The 20934-nt window shown below is 39.0% G+C and overlaps 1 protein-coding gene across 12 annotated transcripts in view; it reads right to left on the bottom strand.

Annotated features, from left to right (window-relative positions):
• Window positions 1-6790: 6790 nt before the first annotated feature.
• The window catches only part of LOC134227264 (transmembrane protein 64), a 35920-nt gene continuing 21776 nt past the window's right edge, over window positions 6791-20934 (bottom strand). For all 12 annotated transcript variants that reach the window (XM_062708622.1, XM_062708619.1, XM_062708624.1 and 9 more), the window contains 3 exons: window positions 11614-11737; window positions 8604-8771; window positions 6791-8476 (listed from right to left, as the gene is read on the bottom strand). In XM_062708622.1, coding sequence (XP_062564606.1) covers window positions 8357-8476; window positions 8604-8771; window positions 11614-11737 — 412 coding nt within the window. In that variant the 3' untranslated portion in view covers window positions 6791-8356. The remainder of the gene's footprint in view (window positions 8477-8603; window positions 8772-11613; window positions 11738-20934) is intronic.

The raw sequence follows: 20934 nt of genomic DNA, 5'->3' as shown, positions 1-20934 counted from the left end.
GTTTCCCCTCAAAATATTATTTTTATGCAAAAAAAAACCCGAGGGGGGGGAGACATAATTGTTTTTAAATATTTGTATCGGCCTTATGACCAAGCTCCCATTACATAAGTAAAGATAATTTAGAACAGTAATATTTTTCATTTGCTTCATTGGCGGAGGTAAACTGATGCACGTGACCCATGAAATCGAATATTTCTCTGAAATTTTCTTTAAGTTGCAGATATTAAAATTTGTTAGTAGAGCTTATTTGACTCTCCAGTTACATTTCTAACATTCTGCTCTAAATTCCCACCCTTTCCAATGTCATCTTCAATATTTGTTTCTGCTTATTTCTGTGGCATTCTGATACCTTACCAATACATTTGAATTGAAGTAAGTTTAACAAAACAAGCGGTCAAGCAGTTTGACCAACATTGACTCCACCTCTCGTTTGTTCCAACATCCATCAAGTTTTACCAACAGCGCACGGTGGAGTAGCTAGAACAAATGGCTGGCCAAAAACCCTTTCTCGTTTTTCGAACTTTTGCATAGTATTATATTTTTAGAATATTCTTCAATATTATCTCCATTATGTGTCATTGAAATTTTTACGTTTGTTCCTTATAAGTATTAATGACAAACTATCAAAAATCATGTTAATTTGATGGTTTTTAGCGTGCCGTAAGACAAAGATCGGTTACCACTGCTGACTAATCTAAACAACACATATAATGTTAGGTTTATAGTACACAAAACATCATTTATAGACTGCCCTAGGACCTCCATGAGTTGAAATGAATTATATTCAACATTAAGATATGTTTTCATAAACATAAATAACATGGAGTTTTTGACATTTTTTAACAAACTTCATTATTAAAAAAGTAGAAGTACTCCCTCGTATTCCGCTACGAGATTGTACACACATGAAAATATAGGCTTTCATCTTTCCATTGCGGGTTAAAGATCATCCGCACTCGTCCGCAAACGAATTTGCGAGTAACTTCAAAATAGGTTGTTTTCATATTTTCCGCCATTGTTTTCAACAGTATATAAGCAGAAAAATTCCGCAGATAGCTTTTTTCTGGTTTTCGAGGCATTTGACACATAGACATGATTGAATACAACAGTAACATACTCTGTTTTTTGTTATTCATTCGTTTATTTGGTAGGCTCAAATGCTGTAGGGCGTTACGGAGCCGATTAAAAAAAAACTTTTTAATACAATTTTGTAACCTAACCCTCAAATAATAATGTTAGTTTGGGGCATCTGCTACTCATTTAAAGCTCTACAAAGCATAGCAAATGCTCTATTATCTTTCATCTCCTTCCCACTAACCAATCTTATGAAAAATCTAAATATCGATTGTATTGAATTTGGCGATTGCATTAACAACAGATATGTAAAACTCGATATAACTTAAATACATAATAGTTGATATTATTAGACAAGTTGAAGCAAAGAAATAATATGGGGTAGGGGATAAAATGGGCAAGTGCCACTTCAAGCTAAATAGAAACAATTCGAATAAGCAGTCTACTTGGTCTTAAGTGAAGTAACCATATGAGGTAACCTTGTACATAGGACCAAAACAGGAAACAGAAAGAAACATTTCCTCGCCAAAAATAATCAATGCTATGTTATTGTAAGATGAAGATGTTTTAAGCAAAAAGTGTATGAACGATCCATAAGGGTGCAAAAACAATACGATGCAACTGATGTTATGCGTGAGTAATCAGTGTTGATTGTACGTTCTGGGTAGCTTTCGCTGCTAAAAATATAATAAACTTGTGAAATAGGAGCTGAAAATCTAATGTTTTGTTTTGAATCGATTAATGTTTACCTTTCTGTAATAGGCCCTTATCAAATGCTACGCGAGATTTTTCATTTTCCACGTTTCCCACGTGAATTAAGGACAAAAGTGTGTGAAAAAATAAACTGTCATGGAGCTGTCGCTTCTGTATCAGTTTATAATTTCATTTTTGAAAATATCAAGAAAGGTCATTTCTCACTGGTAGGTGAATTTGCACCTGTAAAAATGTTCGAAAATCGATTGTTACTATGTTTTTGCATCATAAATGCAAAACCTACCAGAAAACGCCGAAATATAATTTTGGCCAGGATTTTGGTCCAGTTACCCCTTAGTGCAGCGGCACGAACAATCAATTTATTCGACCAACAATATCACACACGAACGACCGGAACGCTAACTTGAGCATCAACAATCAAAAAATATATGGGGGTTTGTGCAACTTCACTACAAATGCTCAAACATGTTCGGCGATCCTTGACTCCACCCCCGACAACTCAAACCAAAATCAAACCGGGGTGGAGTCAATGTTCGTCGAACTGCTTGACTGGTGTGTACGTAGCATAAAGAATGACTATTTGATCACATGAAAAATCTTACTGTCCGGACCTAGATACCGGATACAGAATTTTTTTTACCTCACTTATATGATATATCTAACAAATCATGATTGTTATTCAGCATATAATGGTTAATATCGACCATCTCCGCATAATCCGAATGTTTTCGATCGATTTCAATATTGTTTATTCAAACCTTCTAAAATGAGGTGAAACACCAAGAAGTTGAACTATTTTTCAATCTAAAATTTTATACGAAGTTTACAATATGAGGACCTGATATACCATGCTGGTAAAGGACTGCCACGGCAAATGATGGGTAACGCGTACCATTGGAATAAAATAGACCCCATTTCGCGGTCCTCAGCCTCTTACCCAGCAATTTCTATCTCTACCTCCTTGTGGCGCTGGCCGGGATACGAGCAACCTTAGGGAACTACGCGGATGGAAACTATAGTCTTATGCTGACAGGGAAAGGGGGATTTGCAAATCTGATCGAGCGTTTGTTCTCCATGTTAGGAGCGGCTCACAACAGCTTCTGTTCCCCACGTTAGGGGCGGCTAATCATCGTCCGAGTGCCAGCGAGGGACTCTAAACAAAACTGTGCACATCATGCTGCATCATGTCAACATCGAGAAGGCAGCCCTTTCAACGCGATGTAGGGGGCGCAACCCTGGTAAGGTAGCCTACCGAAGATTCTACAGTTACCAAAAGTGGAGCAAACGGATTGATTCAACGGCAACAGATCCGACAACGAATAAAGGACAACTATTGGAAAGTCGGATCTTGGAACGTGAGAACTTTTTGAATGAACCTGCACGTGTTGGGCTCCTGGCTCGTGAGCTGCAGGAGGTCGGCATGCGTGTGGCAGCAATCCAGGAAATACGGTGGACCAGAACTGGAGAACGTGCACTTCAGGCTGTGGATCCCATAGCGATCACTTCATTCAAGTACCACATTTACTATAGCGACGGTGGCAGAGCAGAACGAGTAGTTGGCCTCATGGTGATCGAGAAGCAGATGAAGCGTGTTATCCGATAAGCGACCGCATTTGCGTGTTGAGAATGATGAGAATGAATGGCAAATTCTTCATCTATTACCTGATCAGCATCTATGCCCCAACGAACGATAAGCCTGATGACGTGAAGGATGAGTTCTATGAGAGCCTTGATAAGGCCTACGGAGAGTGCCCACTACCTGGTAGTTGCAAACACTCGGGTGCGACTGTCCAGCGTCAGGAATTCACGATACAACAGAACGATGCGTTTCAATATTGTCGTTTTTATAACGCTTGTTATTTGAAAGAGTTGCTGAACAGTACCACCAGAAGCTGGACGAGCAGATACGAGATGCCACCGGATCTGGCGACGTCAACAAATTGTGGGAAAATATCCACGAAGCTGTGACAACAGCGCAGGAAGTGTTAGGCACTGCACAGCCAGCGAGGCCAACGAAATGGTTGATTTGATGAGGAGTGCCAACGACTGACGGACGAGAAACATGTTGCTAGGAGTCGAATGCTAGTGGATCGTACCTGTTCCAACAGAGAGCGGTGCAGTGTAGCAAGAGCCGAAGAGAAACGAATCCACCGCAGAAAAAAGGCACCACGAAGAGAGTGTGATAGCTTAATCGCAGGAGAACATGTATAGAAACGATATGCGGAGGTTTTACGCAACTGTCAATGGCGCGCGGCATATGACTGCGCCGGTGCTCGCCATGTGCAATGACCGAGAGGGGAATTTGCTGACAGGCAAGACTATGGTGGCAGCCAGGTGGAAGGAGTACTTCGAAGATTTGTTGAACGGTGAAAATTAAGGTTTATTAAGGAGCAGGATGCACATAGTCGGTGACGGTCAAGCTATGGAACCACCAACGCTGGACGAGGTAAAGAATACTCTACGAGCTGAAAAACAGTAAAGCTGTTGGGAAGGACGGGAACCCGGTCGAGCTTCTCAAACACGGAAGTGAGCAGCTGCATCAATCAATCCACCACATTATCCAGAAAATATGAGGCGTGAAGAACTGCCAGTCGGCTGGTTGGATGGCCTCATATGCGGTTCCTGCTTGAGGGAATGTACTGCAAACCAAACGGAACCGTGACAAACTAAAAAGTGTGTTCCGGCTGATGGCCATACGAGTTGCAAGTGCGTATAGAATGATATCGTCGGATGTGTGGAAAGTGAAAAGGACTACCTCGCCCGAATTAACCATTTACGGGCACAGGTCTTCATCGAATTGCTGCCAACGTTACCGAAATAAGAACGAGGAGTGATTGTATGAGCTTATCTTATCATTCGATCTTTGTACTGTAACCGAAATACAAGTGTTTTGATTTTAGTTTGTAACTCGGAGTTCATTTCATTTTAAGAAGCAATGCAAAAAGTGGTTGTCACAAAAAATGCAAGTGGATACGGAAAGAAATATAAAAAGCTTAGAGATGACAATTTCTAAGGCGAAGATGATAATAATATGACGTGTTTTGTTGCCGGAGGCTCGGCCGGAGGACAACTACTGAACTGCTGGGTGATTGATAGTGGAGCGACACGTCATATGACAAGTGAACGCTCATTTTTCGCGGAGCTGAAACCAAGTGCTGATTCGAAGGTCACGCTAGCTGACGGGAACATAACGAAAGTGTGCGGCGTCGGCTACGGAATGTTTTTCAAGGAAGATGGTCGCGGCAAACGAGTTGAAGTTGCATTACGGGATATGTTATTTGTTCCGGAGCTCGACGGCGGCTTGGTGTCTTTCAGCCAGTTGACAGCGAAAGGTTTTGCGGTAGTGTTTGGTGCATCCCATTGTGATATCAAGGATCATGCCGGGCATACGGCAGTTGTTGTCGATAAGAATTTTGGCCTCTATCGACTGCGGCTGCATCAGCATTCGCTACGTGTGAGCGGCGAGCACCACGAAAAGTAGTAGCACACATGGTACCGTCGCATGGGGCACCTGGATCCGGAGGTAATTCGAAAACACGAGAGAGAAGACCTGGTAAGTAGATTCGTTTTAAATGACTGGTTTACGTATCACCTGTGCTGTGAATGCTGCCAGAAAGAAAATTTGCGCGGAAGCCTTTTCCACGGGTGTAAGAGAGAAAAGCGGATCGACTGTTGGATTTGATCCACACAGATCTCTGTTGACCTATGGAGACCAAGACACCGTCGGGTATCTAACGCCGGCATGGATAAGTTTTACTGGGGAAAAGCGATAATGACAGCAAATTACCTCCAAAACCGGTTGACTTCGCGCGTCATCAGCAAAACTCCGTATGAGCTATGGACAGGGTGGAAGCCTGACTTTTCCCATTTGAAAGTGTTTTTCAATGCGACGCATATGTCCAGGTCCCGGATACAAAACGTTCTAAACTGGACCAGGGCAGAGGCCGTTGAAGTTAACCTTCGTCGGCTACAGTGAGGATCGTAAAGGCTATCGGTTTCTCGATCGTTCCAGTAATAGAATAACCCTCAGTCGAGATGCAAATTGTATTGAACTGTGTAACGGGTCGGACGCCAGCGAAAATATGGATAGTTCTCCCAGTGATACGAAAATGCGGTCGAACAGTAGGAGCCGGAGCCTCGACGGGAAGCGAGCCGAACCAGAGGGATCCGTCCAAAGAAGTTTGACGACTATGTCGTTGGGATGGCGAAGTCAACAGCAACAGGATTATCGTAGTGCGCTGAAAATTTCATCGTGGAAGCTGGCCATGGATGCAGAAATGGATGCCCACAAACGAAATGTCACTTGGGAACTCGTTGGATTGCCAAAAGGGAAGGAAACCATAGGGTCGCGCTGGTTTTTTTTATTAAAGCTCGTCATACATTTAGGAGGAGTATGGAAAGTGAAAAGGACTTCCTCGCCCGAATTAACCATCTACTGGCACAGGCCTTCATCGAATTGCTGCCAACGTCACGGAAACAAGAACGAGGAGTAATTGTGTGAGCTGAGCTTATATCTTATCATTCGATATTTGTACTGTAACCGAAATACAAATGTTTTGTTTTTAGTTTGTAACTCGGTGTTCATTTCATTTTATGATCCGATCTCTTTTTTCGCTCCGGTAATTCGCTTCGGTCGTAGTTGTTACCGCGTGGTCGTTGCCCTCAGGATGCAGTATGCGTTATCGCCGGGACGGTACCCATTTGCATTACCCTGGCGCAAGACATCAAGTGTTATCAGCGGAGAGACACCGGAAACATGAGAATGGTGAAAATCTATCAAATCCCAAGAACCACAATAAATTTAAAAAGATCATGAGTCTGAAATATAATACGAAAATAAAATCATAGAGATTTCCCATAGTGTGTTCAGTTGCATGCAAGGATGCAAGTAAAGCTCAATCTATTAGCCGCTAGGTGTCGTCCAACGGTAATTACATACGTTTGTGCTTCTTGCTTTCTCATGGCTGTCGGATATGTTTGGGTTGATTGAAAACTAAAAACATCATTCCTAGCTCATATTTACTCAGATTTAGAAGTCTTTTCAATGCCTTATGTTGCTAATGTTTTTTTACAGAATATAATATAACGGTATATAACCATATAAAATAATAAATAACTAAAAGTTGTACCATTATGTATGCTAATTCTAATCAACAAAACTATTAGTTCACGTTATTGAAAACGAATAATGTTTGCTCATTAAAATTATACCATCACGGTACTTGTCATCCTTATATAAAATAATAACAAAATAAACGAACATTTACATGTATCACATCATCGTATTTGTCTCGATTTGAATATTAGTCGAAGAATGTTTTCGTAAGTTGAAGACATAAAACCAAATGCATACGAAAAGTTGATTATAGTTCAATTTCACAATGAACAAAACCTAGCAGTTGTAAATTGTCACTATAGTATAATTGATTCAAACTTGCGTGGCTTATTCGTTTGTACTATTCCTATATTCGATTCCTCCGTTTGGTTTTCAAATTCACCCCAATGTATATTCACCCCAACGTATATAAGTATATAATTATAATTCACGGGATCTGTTAAAGAATTATAGCAATAATAATCCACATTGATTGAAATATTATCAAAACAATTTGGAAAACTTTGGAAACAATGCATCGAAGCAAATCAAATGCAACGCTTCACGCTGCCTACATAGGAAGAAAGTTGTAAACTTGTGGTAGGCATGTCTGTCATCCGATCCGATCAATTAGTTTCAGACTGGTGTTATACGTTGCATCCTCTGTTTGATAATTGCTTTGAAATTATATTCTATACACGTTCGTTTCTACAATGCATGGGCGTGTATGAATGAAATCACTTCGCGCAAATTTCCACGAAACTGTTGCAATTTGTTGTGGTGAGGGGAAACCCATACATTCGCCTGTGATGTTGATGTGAGTCTACAGGAACGAACTTATCTTTCAAACGCATGGTTAATGGTTAACGTACGAGCAATTATTTCAATAGATCTCGTGGCATAAAAGTACGAGAATCGTTGTTTTTTTTAATCTTTAAATGTCAATGCGATCAGATCATATTTTAAAATTTTTAACGCTTAGTTAAATTTAGAATGTACCCAATTTTCTTGTACCTAAAATCCAAGTTCGTTAATAGAATTCCAAGAACTGGAAAATAATACTTTTGTAATATTCGTATATGGACGGCTTTAAAGTTTCAATAGTATTAGATAGTAGAGCAATTGATTTATATCGAATAATAAATGTTCTGTCGGGGGGTTTCATCGCAATTGAGTGAATGTCAGTTCGCTTAGCTTGTTTGTTTCATAGGAACAAAACACCTTCTTTGATACTTTTCACCTTCTAAATAGTTTTCTTCGATTCTTGGATAGGCATCTAACCATCAATATGATCTTAAAATATACGACTTGATTCGCTCTTTGTTTTTTCTCCTTAATTATCGCCTAGACTATTATTACCTTGAACATGGTTAACGATTAAATATAATGCTCACAACGAATGCTAACGATGACAGATCTTCGTCTCCGAAGACAATCTGCGTGTCCTTTGCGCGGCCCTAGGCAAAACCGCACCTACGCTTCCACTTCAATCAGTATTTTTTCATCAGATTCTATGTCGGATAGCAGAGCCGCTGACAGCTCAGTACGAGCTTTCTGTATCACCCACACCATTAACGCTGCACCAACAACAACCTATTGTTGTATAGATAACAGATCAAAAAAGGACATAAGTAAGTACGTCTGATTTTACGACGACGAAATGAGGAAAACTTAACCTGCCGATAAAAACGAATAATGATGTAATACTGCCTTGACTTACCTCCACAACAAACACTCCATAACCGGCAAGCCCAAGGGCAGCGTTATGATCGTTCAGTACTTCATGGATCGAGCGCAGCTTGGATCCCAGATAGACGTTGATTGTTTGCGCCGGTAGTAGACCTATCACCGTACCGGTGTGGTAACTACGTGAGTTCACAGCACTGATCTGTAGGAAGCAAACGAAAACGGCGATCGTGAGTGCGTTTGAAAATCATTTTCTAGTTAAGGGAAAAATGTTTTAGCAGCTAGTGGTGGCAATCAAGTTAGAACTACAACAATAAATGGGATGGAATATAAAATATCCGCTTGGTATTTAAATATCATTTTTAAGTAAGGAGTAAAAGGTCGTTAAAAAATGATGTCACATGTTTAAGGGGGAAGTCTAAGATTATTATTATTATTATTAATATCTTTGTTAATGAGGTTTTCGGCCCTGGGCCTCGTAGTCTAAGATTGTGTGACAGTAAATATACAAAGTATACAAAAAACCGTGAGTGGGGGTCTGGAAATCTCAAAAAGTAGTGGACGTCATATTTGAATCGCCCCTAAACTATCTTTTCATAAATAATTTACAATGATATAAAGGTATGCAATGAAGATACCGACACAATAAGGATTTAAATTATAATTGAATAAGAACTAGGAAATCCTAAACACATAATTTTGTTTGATTAAAACATTTCCAAAATTCAGTTATTCCTTACAATGGATACGAGATAGGTTCAGCATGATGTAAATCTCGTTCTCCATCTTTCTATTGTTTTAGGAGCGAGACCGAACAAGCGCAACTAACTTCTTCCATTTTTTAGAGATTGTGCTAACGTAAGAACTATATCACATACATAAAACGCGACGCGAGACTGGACAACGCGTCGCGTTTTATGTATGCAACTAACTTCCTATCTAAATATTGAATGAGATTGATATCAAAAGGTTTATAATCTGTACTGAAACCTAAACGAAAAGTAGATGACACAATCCATCAATCTGTTGCTTTTCTTCAATTATTTACTTGTCGTCTGAGACTGCGTGGTAAATAGGGCGCCTTGCAGCGATTTGTTTACAGCTTCATTTGGCATCACCCCAAGACGAAAAATAAACCAAGAAAAACAATTCTCATTCCTACAATAAAAAAGAATGTTCCACCTAGCGGTTAAGATGTTTTCTCGTGCATTCCATAACTATCGAACATAGAAGATTACATTGAAATGATAAAATTAAGCTGAACTACGAATATTGTCATTATATTGGAATATTGGAACACTGATTGTTTATACATGCTAATGATTGTTACTTGATTGTTTCTAACTAGTGTAAATTTCGAAGAAAATTGACACATCTGTAGAGTTTTAGACATTTGGCAAACGCTGATTTCCGGAGACAAATCTTGAAATTTGGAGTGCCTGTACCACTGTATTTTCAATATTTTTATATATTCGAATGTGTTTATATTAGGTTGTTTCAACTGTATTGAGCATTAGGCCTTCCTTCGATTCTTCTGTTAAAAAAGCGGCGTTGGTGCGACCATATGGCCTTTCGTAATACCAAAAAGACATAACGTCATGCTGAGTTCACTTCGGCGTCTGTTTTCCATTCCCTTGTTTACGCAAGAGTGGAAAGCGTGCAAAATAATGGGTGGAGTAAAATGGATCGATTTGTTTCATACGCTACGCTAATGCGATAATATTAAAATTATTTTTAGAATTTTGATCCGAAGAGTGAAAAAATGTTTTTCTTACGTCTTTAAAGTATTTGAACCCTTAACCCCAACGTGCAGATTCAAACGTTGTAAAAATCAGAGATACTAATGGAAGCGAAAAAACAGATCGACTAACATTCGTTATTTTTTTGAATTGAACCATCAATGTTTCATCGAGGCATTTAAGACTACTTCCCTCTGCATAGCATCCGATGAATAGGATGGACGGATGGACCGGCGTCCGTATTAAAATGGTTTATTTTCAGTGGTCTTGCTCGACGAAAGTAGAACGGATCAAACGTTAAAATATAATCAAACATGTACAGGAATAAGGGCGAAATAAGTAAAAGAGTGCTCTCTTCGTGATTTCTTTTATTTTGCATAATTCAAAATTTGGATTGTTTTCAATAATTTGTAAGTAGTTTTATGAAAGATTTTGTTTGTTACTTGCGCTCTTTCCTCTGCACATGATTGTAATATTGTGTATATATAGGACATTGCAGCATTTCAGCACTTGCAATGTTTCCTATGTTTTGACGCAGTCGTACGTTTTCTCAGTACGAAGTCAACAAAAAGTATGACACAGGGAGAGGGATTGCTCATTTTTGCATTACGTACTTTATGGACTTTCCTTGTTCAATTTTCAACCTAATAGCAGACATAATTATTTTTATATTTATGGTCAATCAATAACAAACGCAACCTTGAAAATGGTATAAGAACCATTTAAACGTGATCAAAATCAGGCACATATCTTTCAAGGAGGAGCACATATTGTCGCTAAATAATATTTTGTAGATATTAAATGGACATGTTTGTATCAGACCCACACTTCAGAAACAAATATGAAAATTTTTATCGCACGATTGTTTCTAATATTAAACTCCCCGAACCACTAAGATCAACCGAAATCAGCAAAAACTCGGTAAACCTGAAATTACACAGCTTTTTAAATAACACCTAAATTGTCTTTAATTTTTTTTTTTTGTGGGGTTAACTCAATTGACGCTAATGGCCCGTTTACATATAGGCTAGTTCTAGCGGACAATGCACTGTCCGACAATACTAGCTCGATATTAGCATAATGTAAACACTATTAGCACATGACAATTCCTGTTTACATTATGCTAATTTCGCGCTAGTATTGTCGGACAGTGCATTGTCCGCTAGAACTAGCTCATATGTAAACGGGCCATAAAGGTCTTAATCGACTAAAACCAAACCGTGTTTTCGGCGAAGGTTCACTTAAACACGGAATTATGATAGTTCTTGTGAAGGACTGTTTATCAGTATTACCAAACCAACTTACCCCAAAGATCGTATTTTGCAGCCCAAACGGAATGGGTGTCAGTCTAGCGAATAATACTATTTTAAATGCTCGTGGTCCTGATATTACCCGCAGGATGGCACGACCAGTCTCATTTTTTATTAATCTGAAAACAAAAAGAAAAAAAGAAATGAAGAATCAATTTAGAGTGTCATCTGTTTCGGTAGGAAGATATTTGGTGGAACAGAAACGATGAATGTTATGAATGCATTATCTCGACGAACAACATACAAACGCTCAATTGAATCATTATGTTATGAATGTTTCCTATCTTTAGCGAACCGGTATAAGGTGATACCCTTGAACACTCTCGTAAGGCATTTTTTTGTTCAACCCACGAACAACGTTAATAGATGCAAAGCCCGCTGAGCGTGGTGCTAACGCTATGCCGCTGATTCGTAGTCTCATCCAATTTTGTGCTTGATTTACTTTTAGCAGTCTTAAGCTTTGCTTTTTTTCTTGGAAAAACAACATACAATATATTTCACCTGGCTGTGATGATGGACTCTCGTGTAATCGAAAAGAAAATATTTAAAAAGCTTTTATGTAAGATGATTTTGACTAGAAATTTTAGTGTTATGCTGTTACGATTTTGCAAATACTCGCATCCCGACTACAATTATTTGATCTGCATTTCGACTTGTGTGATAGTGGAGGAGGATACTCCTTTCGGTAGGTTTATCGAGGAGCTATAGCCCATCATGTAAGGTAGAAAGAAAATGAATCTTCATAATAACGCAAACTAATTGTATGCCAAATTATACAGTCACTAACTGACGTAAAACATTGAAAAAATTGTAATGAGAAGTAACGTTCTAAAATCAAAAACGCCACCTATTTACACTGGGAAACGCGAAACAGATGGTCATCGCAAAATCGATCGATGGTTATCTAACATATATTTCTGGATCGGGGAAATATGTTTTGCGCCTTACTACTATTGTATCTTTTTGCATGAGAACAATGTGATGGAAACAATGTCCAGAAGCAATATAAGATCATAAATAGATAATTAACAAAATAGTTGAACTAAGCTGATTATTGTATAGTACCAAATCCAAAAAAAAAAAAGATAAAACAAATATTTAAGATGCGCGCTGTATGATTACGCAGGTATCACATAGATTTTCCTAGATTTATCTATTGATAATTATCTTTAGCAGAAACATGTGAAATAAAACCAAATACTATACATGGGTATTCCTTGTTAGAATTCTACCGTCTTGTATTCGATATCTTTGAAACGCGGCAAACAAGATCAACTGGCGTTGTTTACGAACATATTAGCATCTTTTGGACGTCGAATAAAGTTACCAACAGGACAAAATCAACACATATTGCATGTTTTTAGAGTAACCATACTAATGCTGTCCAATGAGCAGCTCGAAGTAGCTCGAAGTTGTTCCCGTCCTGCTTATTCTTTTTTGTCAACAAACGGGCATGAGCGTGACAGGAACAACTTCGAGCTACTTCGAGCTGCTCATTGGACAGCACTACTACAATATGCTTACACTGACAGAAAGCATGTAATGCCTTAACTGCCGGTGGACGCATAAATGTGCCATGTTTGCTGGAATTCTCTATATACATGGGACCATTAAGCGTCAACCAGCAGTTAAGTCGTTTTACATTAATTTGCTCAAGGTTCACTGGTCATGGAGTCCTTACTAAGTTCATTACCATCTTTTGCGAGTTCTATTTCATCGCCTTTCATGGTACGCTACAGTCAGAGCATAGTGAGAAGGCACAGCAATGTCATTTTATCTTAAGAATTGGAATCAGTTTGATAATTTAATATGAGGTATAGGGTGGGTGTACCAATTGTCGCCATACATAAGAACAGCTATTTTTTAAAAAAATAAGTGAAAGGCATGTGGGTGGACTTTATATATCAAGCAAAAGGTTTTACTTCCTGCTCCTTGAAACAGCTGTGAAAACCACAAAAAAAGTGTTATAATCCTCAAAATTGGTTAATCCATAATAGGAACGCATGCACCAGTTGTGGCACTATTCTTAATTTTGGTTCCTTATTTGGCAAATCTCATTGTTTTCTTATGGGATTGGCCAAAGTGGGACCACTAGTGCGACAACTGGTGCAAAGGACGTCAAGTATTAAGCAAAATCAATTTTTACAATTATGCTTTGCTTGTTTTGGAGGAGGTCAAAGGTGTTATCGTCCCATATGAATATGTTTTATCGATATGAACTTGGTTTGCGGTGATTTGATTGGCCATTTGGCATATAAAGCACTAGTGCGATAACTGGTGCTATAGCCACAACTGGTACATCTAGCCTAATTAAATCATTCGTTTGAGAAACTGCCTTTCTCTTTTTCTCCCCATTTCAATCTAAATACCTCTTGTTTATCTCATATTTACGCTGTCAACTGTTAAAACTGTTAAAATCAAATAAAAACTGATGAGTTATTTGCTAGTTTCGTTAATCTAGATTCTAGAATCATACAAATTCCCATACAAACATAAATTGTCTTTGAATTACCCCTAACTCAGCACCAAATTGCCTGAAATTCTGCCAGCGAGGGACTCTAAGCAAGACTGTGCGTTCCACCGGAAATTAAGAAGGAGTGGAATTGAGGGAGGGGGTGGTCCTGTGTCAGGATCTGCAAGCAAGCTTAACAAAAACCAAGCAACGAATAACAGAGTTGTTACGGAGGTCCTAAAATATTTTCCTCCTTAGCCGTGCAGTAAGACGTGCGGCTACAAAACAAGACCATGCTGAGGGTGGCTGGGTTCGGTTCCCGGTGCCGGTCTAGGCAATTTTCGGATTGGAAATTGTCTCGACTTCCCTGGGCATAAAAGTATCATCGTGTTATACGAATGCAAAAATGGTAAACTTGGCTTTGAAACCTCGCAGTTAATAACTGTGGAAGTGCTTAATGAACACTAAGCTGCGAGGTGGCTCTGTCCCAGTGTGAGGGTAATGCCGATAAGAAGAAGAAGAAGAAGAATTAAATCGAGATCGTTCCTTGTGCAAATATCATTAGTTTTGGAGCGTGTTATTAATTAATAAAGGAACAAGTATCCTAGGACGTCTCGATTTTCTGAGCAGAATTCTTGTCCTAAGACCGATACAAATATTTAAAATCTATTTTGTAACCCCCCCCCCCCTCGGATTCTTTTGCAAAAACAATAATATTTTGAGGGGGCAACAAAATAAAGTTCAAATAATTTTGAGGATTTTCAAAACATTCTTGAAGAAATCCAAGGAGTTTTTTGATTTTTTTCATATTAATATTTATTTTTTATTATCCCCTCCTTGACCTTTCCCAGTAGGACAAAATGTTACATAAATATTTGTAACGGCCTAATCCCTTTCGTCTTCGTATTTTACATGATTTTCCCACTTAATAATACTATCTACACAGAGAAACAGACGTCTCACTTAGAACAAAATGCAATCAAAATCATCGTCACGGAATCATTATCGCTCAATTCTGAATTCACTGTGTTTGGACAAGCGGCAACCAGATGGCGGTAGTGCGTAAACGTCAAACACAAGTTAAATCGATGGAAGCGCCATCAGTGGCCGATTGACCACCTACAAAAATATGAATCCACCGTTGAAAAGGTAAACGATGGAACATGTGTTGAGTAAGACGTCTGTTTCTCTGTGCTATCTAATTAATGTGCTGAGCTGATAGTTGGTAGGTGCGGCATATCACCCTGATTTTATGCGGCATCTATACCGATTGTAAGGGATAGGCGCCACATCACTATAATTTTTACTCAAAATGTGCACTGCTTACAAACATAACCTACAAGCTTTTTAGAGAATCCGCATAATAAAATAAAGATGCGGATTCGTCAGAATTTTCGCAAAACCGTACAAAAAAAAATCTTTATTAAAAATAGTGTTAAAAATGTCACGGCCTCTGTCGCATAAATAAAAGTGTAGGGGAAGGTGGTCAGTTGCTGGCAGTGGTCGGTTGACGGCACCCGGACATAACTTATGTCAGAAGACAGTTACGAACCTTCTGACGAGTATCATGTTTAGGTAATATCAGTACGATGTTTTTGTGCCCAAAATCAAACCAAACAGTCACATTTGTTATTTGTTATATTTTTAGACAAGTGAAAACTCACTCAAAAGTTTTTTTTTTCGATTATTTGATTAGTGTTTTACACTCGGTTTTACATTGTGCTGTTTTCTCCTAGTCACAACCAACAACCCAGCGGGTTGTTTACGTTTTTAGGCTTCTTCTTTAGGCTTTAGACACTTCTTCTATTTTTTCACTATTTGCACTACGGATAATAAATATTCATATATCAACTAACATTCGTAAACTAATAATGAACGCGTACTAGTACTTATTAAGCGGGAAATATTTGAATCTTGGCAGATTTGTGCCAAAAACAAAGAACCAAACGCGAAATTCCATTGTTTTTGCTTTTTTCTAATCGCATGTTAAATGATTGCTGTGTGGGGTATGCAACGAGCCAATGGGGTGATGATGCATATTTCACCTCTCCTTCTACAGAGAGAGAGGCACGCATGCTGATATATTGTTATCAAATGTTGTGGATTTGATGACAATTCACCTTAATTGAGTATTTTTAAAGTGAATGAATCCTAATTTGTGATACAATATTGAATGTCACCGATTATTTTATGTTATGTTATGTTAATTATGTCTTTCGGTAATATAGGGGGGTCATTTTAAAGTTTCAAATTTGGGATTGTCACGAGAAGAGGTCAGGAAGTACGAGTCAATAACTCAGGCGTTTTTCAACGGATTCCGAAGATTTTGGTACGACTCGATCAGTAAACTCTCTCAGGTTCCATACAACTATTGTAAACATTTGATTAAATTTCAATTTCGCCAGCTAATGATGAAATTGCACTTCAACAGTAAATTGCCTACATTTCCGCTATTAGCCATAAAATTTTGATGTTCAAATTTTGTATTCGCGAAGCCGAAGCTGCCGTGCATACATACAAACATGAGTGACATTACTGAAATTCAGCATGGTGAAGTATGAGAAATTAAATTTAAAAGGCTTCAAAAACAAATATTTCAGTTTTGGTGGTAGAAATTTGATATTCTACTAAATAAGCATTTTGACATGATTTTTTTTATTTTCAAGTTAATATGTTTATTGTAAAGCTTATTAAAAGTCTAATCCCGGATACCATTCATTCATTGCACCCGATTGAAGCGATTTGGATAGGAAGAGTGGAATCGCCAACTTCCTATTGTTAACATCTCGTGGATAAAGGGCGGGCTCTTCTCCCCATCTATTGAGTCAATCTGGGAAACGAGGGCTAGATTATATTATTGTATGTACGAACTTTCTTCTGGAAGGAGATTCTCTATTTATCCCGTAGATTCGTATAAGTGTCTTTGCTTATGGAACCACCCCACCCATTTTTGGCCCTTCATACAGGAATTTGATGAAATACATACAATAGTATAATCATGATCAAATCGTTTGTCAGATATGGCCAGTGCTATCGGCAGGTGCCTTGCTACATGGTAGTATCATCATCATCAAAATTAAACCAAACAGCCACATTAGTTATTTGTTATATTTTTTAGACAAGTGAAAACTCGCTCAAAAGTTTTTTTTCGATTATTTGATTAGTGTTTTACACTCGGTTTTGCAGTAGCAGCAATTGATCAAAAAGTTAATTTCATTGAGTTTTTTTTAAAGTGATTGAATCCTAATTTGTGATACAATATTGAATGTCACCGAATTACGCGTTAAAAAAGATTTTTTTGACGTAGAATTTTGTCTTTCGGTAAGATTCGGGTCATTCTAATGTTTCAAATTTGGGACCGCCACGAAAAGAGGTCAGGAACTACGAGCCAATAACTCAGGCGTTTTTTAACGGATTCCGGAGATTTTGGTGCGAATCGATCAGTAAACTCTCTAAGAATCCATACAACTATTATAAACAATTGATTAAATGCATTTAACTATTGAAAAAGCCAACTTCGTCAGCTAATGATGAAATTGTACTTCAACAGCAAATTGTCTACATTTCCGCTATTAGCCATAAAAAGTTGATATTCAAATTTTATATTCGCGAAGTCGAAGCTGCCGTGCATACATACAAACATGAGTGACATCACTGAAATTTAGCATGGTGAAGTATGAGAAATTAAATTAAAAGGCTTCAAAAACAAATATTTCAGTTTTGGTGATATTCTACTAAATAAGCATTTTGACATGATTTTTTTTATTTTCAAGTTAATATGTTTATTGTAAAGCTTATTAAAAGTCTAATCCCGGATACCATTCATTCATTTTCATTTATTTAGTTTACATCTAAACAGATAACACTCGTACCTGCCGGATCGGAAGCGAGCACCCTCTTTGCAGGGTCCGGCATTCTTGCAACATAAATGTCCTGCCCATCGTACCGCATACCAAGTAGTTTTTAATTAAATATTGTTCTGAATTTGAAAAACGCATTTTTAATATTATTTCCTATATATTCCGTGTAAAATATCCATCATCGTCACTCATACTACCCTAAACTTTTTCAAGATGTCGCATCGGAGCTTCGACTTCCCGGATCCACTATCGCACTATACGTAATTCTACGTTCAATTTGCGGTCGTATCTTTGATACAACCCTTTACTTTTTTTCAAAATGAATGGTAAATTTGGTTGTCGGCACCCAAATGTGGTCAGTTGTCGGCACCCCTTTTTGTGATTGAAATATCATCAGTGACGGCGTCTAATTAAACGCAGGTAGCTTGTTGTTAGATCAACCTTGTTGCTGGTTTGAAAAATTGTTATTTCTAGACCAACATGTGAAAAGGGCGTAACAGATAAAATTAGTTCTTTCCGATTTCTCGTCTACTTACAAAACAATCCAATTTTCCGCATATAAGAAGGCTTAAATTCACTACATCAGCACCTTCTTATATAAGGTTAAAAAATTTCAAACTTCCATTTACTTCCACTATAATCACTAATGTATCATCAGATACGTATTTCGTTTTCTACTTGAAAACTTCTTCAGTGTTTTGTTATCGACTATCGACTATAGTCGATAGCAAGACACTGAAGAAGTTTTCAAGTAGAAAACGAAAAACGTATCTGATGATACATTAGTGATTATAGTGGAAGTAAATGGAAGTTTGAAATTTTTAAACCTTGTAACATTTTCCCCTAAGACGCTCAATATTAATTATTTAATTATTTCACCTTCTCGGAAAGGTGGGTACAGTTGACCTCCACAAACGTCAAATCAGAGACTATACCGCAGGCAAGCTGACGGCCATTACCGCTCGCGGAAAACTGGATATACGTAGACAAAGAACCAGAAAAAATAAATTTGGACTGTTATGCCCTTTTCAAATTCTGGTCGATATTCCAGGCCAACATTTGAAAAAGGCGTAAAAAAATCATTCCAGTTCTTTGACTATGTATATAGCTATGAATGTAGACGAGGAATTAAAAAGAATAAATTTGACTGTTCCGCGCTAGATTTAAAAACCCAACTTAATTCACCGAGTGGTGATACTGCCTTCCTCGCGTTTAGCCAAGACACCAATCTTATATGGCGCTTCTATAGCTCAATTCCATTTTCTTAATAACTTTTAAACGCAATGGTTTATCGTTATCAAATTTAATAAATAGTGATCAACAAGGCTTTGTCCTCTGTCGAATGCAACTTGTTGCGAGAAAATCGGTCAAGAATGACTGTATGAAAAAGTGGCTAATGTTTTTCGGTTTTCGTGTGCACACACAAACATATATACACACACACAGACATTTGTTCAGTCCGACGAGCTGAGTCAATTGGTATATAACATCATGGGTCTCCGAGACTTCTATAAAAAGTTCGATTTTGGATTGAAATGATAGTTTTTCGGTACAACTTTGTTGAATGAGAAAGGTAAAAAATGAGTTTCTTTGGTATCAACAAAAATTCTATGGGTATTATCAATCGACTACATTTGTCTAAAAGGCAATGGGATATCTCCAATCGGCAACGACCTAGGCGACGAATAAAGGATCACGATTGGAAGCTTGGAACATGGAACTGCAAGTCGCTAGGCTTCGCAGGTTGCGACAAGATAATCTACGATGAATTACATCCCCGCAACTTCGATGTCGTAGCGCTGCAGGAAATCTGCTGGACAGGACAGAAAGTGTGGAAAAGCGGGCAACGAGCGGCTACCTTCTACCAAAGCTGTGGCACCACCAACGAGCTGGGAACCGGCTTCATGGTGCTGGGAAAGATGCGCCAACGCGTGATTGGGTGGCAGCCAATCAACGCAAGGATGTGCAAGCTGAGGATAAAGAGCCGTTTCTTCAACTATAGCATCATCAACGTGCACTGCCCACACGAAGGGAGATCCGACGACGAGAAAGAAGCGTTCTATGCGCAGCTGGAGCAGACATACGATGGATGCCCACTGCTGGACGTCAAAATCGTCATCGGTGACATGAACGCTCAGGTAGGAAGGGAGGAAATGTATAGACCGGTCATCGGACCGGATAGTCTGCATACCGTATCGAACGACAACGGCCAACGATGCATAAACTTTGCAGCTTCCCGCGGAATGGTAGTCCGAAGCACTTTCTTCCCCCGCAAGAATATCCACAAGGCCACATGGAAATCACCTAATCAAGTAACGGAAAACCAAATCGACCACGTTTTAATCGACGGTAAATTCTTCTCCGACATCACGAACGTACGCACTTACCGCAGTGCGAATATTGAATCCGACCACTACCTCGTCGCAGTATGTCTGCGCTCAAAACTCTCGACGGTGATCAACACGCGTCGGAGTCGTCCGCCGCGGCTTAACATTGGGCGGCTACAAGACGGTAGACTAGCCCAAGACTACGCGCAGCAGCTGGAAGTGGCACTCCCAACTGGGAGATATTCGATCCGCCATTGGAAGCACCGCAACCGCTGCACTAGGCACGGTGGCTCCGGATCAGAGAAACGACTGGTATGACGGCGAATGTGAGCAGTTAGTTGAGGAGAAGAATGCAGCATGGACGAGATTGCTGCAACACCGCATGAGGGCGAACGAGGCACGATACAAACGGGCGCGGAACAGACAAAACTCGATTTTCCGGAGGAAAAAGCGCAAGCAGGAAGATCGAGACCGTGAAGAGACGGAGGAACTGTACCGCGCTAATAACGCACGAAAGTTCTATGAGAAGTTGAACCGTTCACGTAAGGGCCACGTGCCACAGCCCGATATGTGTAAGGACATAAACGGGAACCTTCTTACGAACGAGCGTGAGGTGATCCAAAGGTGGCGGCAGCACTACGAAGAGCACCTGAATGGCGATATGGCAGACGACGGTG

Source organism: Armigeres subalbatus, chromosome 3 (genome assembly GCF_024139115.2).
Source record: "Armigeres subalbatus isolate Guangzhou_Male chromosome 3, GZ_Asu_2, whole genome shotgun sequence".
Taxonomy (NCBI): domain Eukaryota; kingdom Metazoa; phylum Arthropoda; class Insecta; order Diptera; family Culicidae; genus Armigeres; species Armigeres subalbatus.
This window is presented reverse-complemented; position numbering and strand designations above follow the sequence as displayed.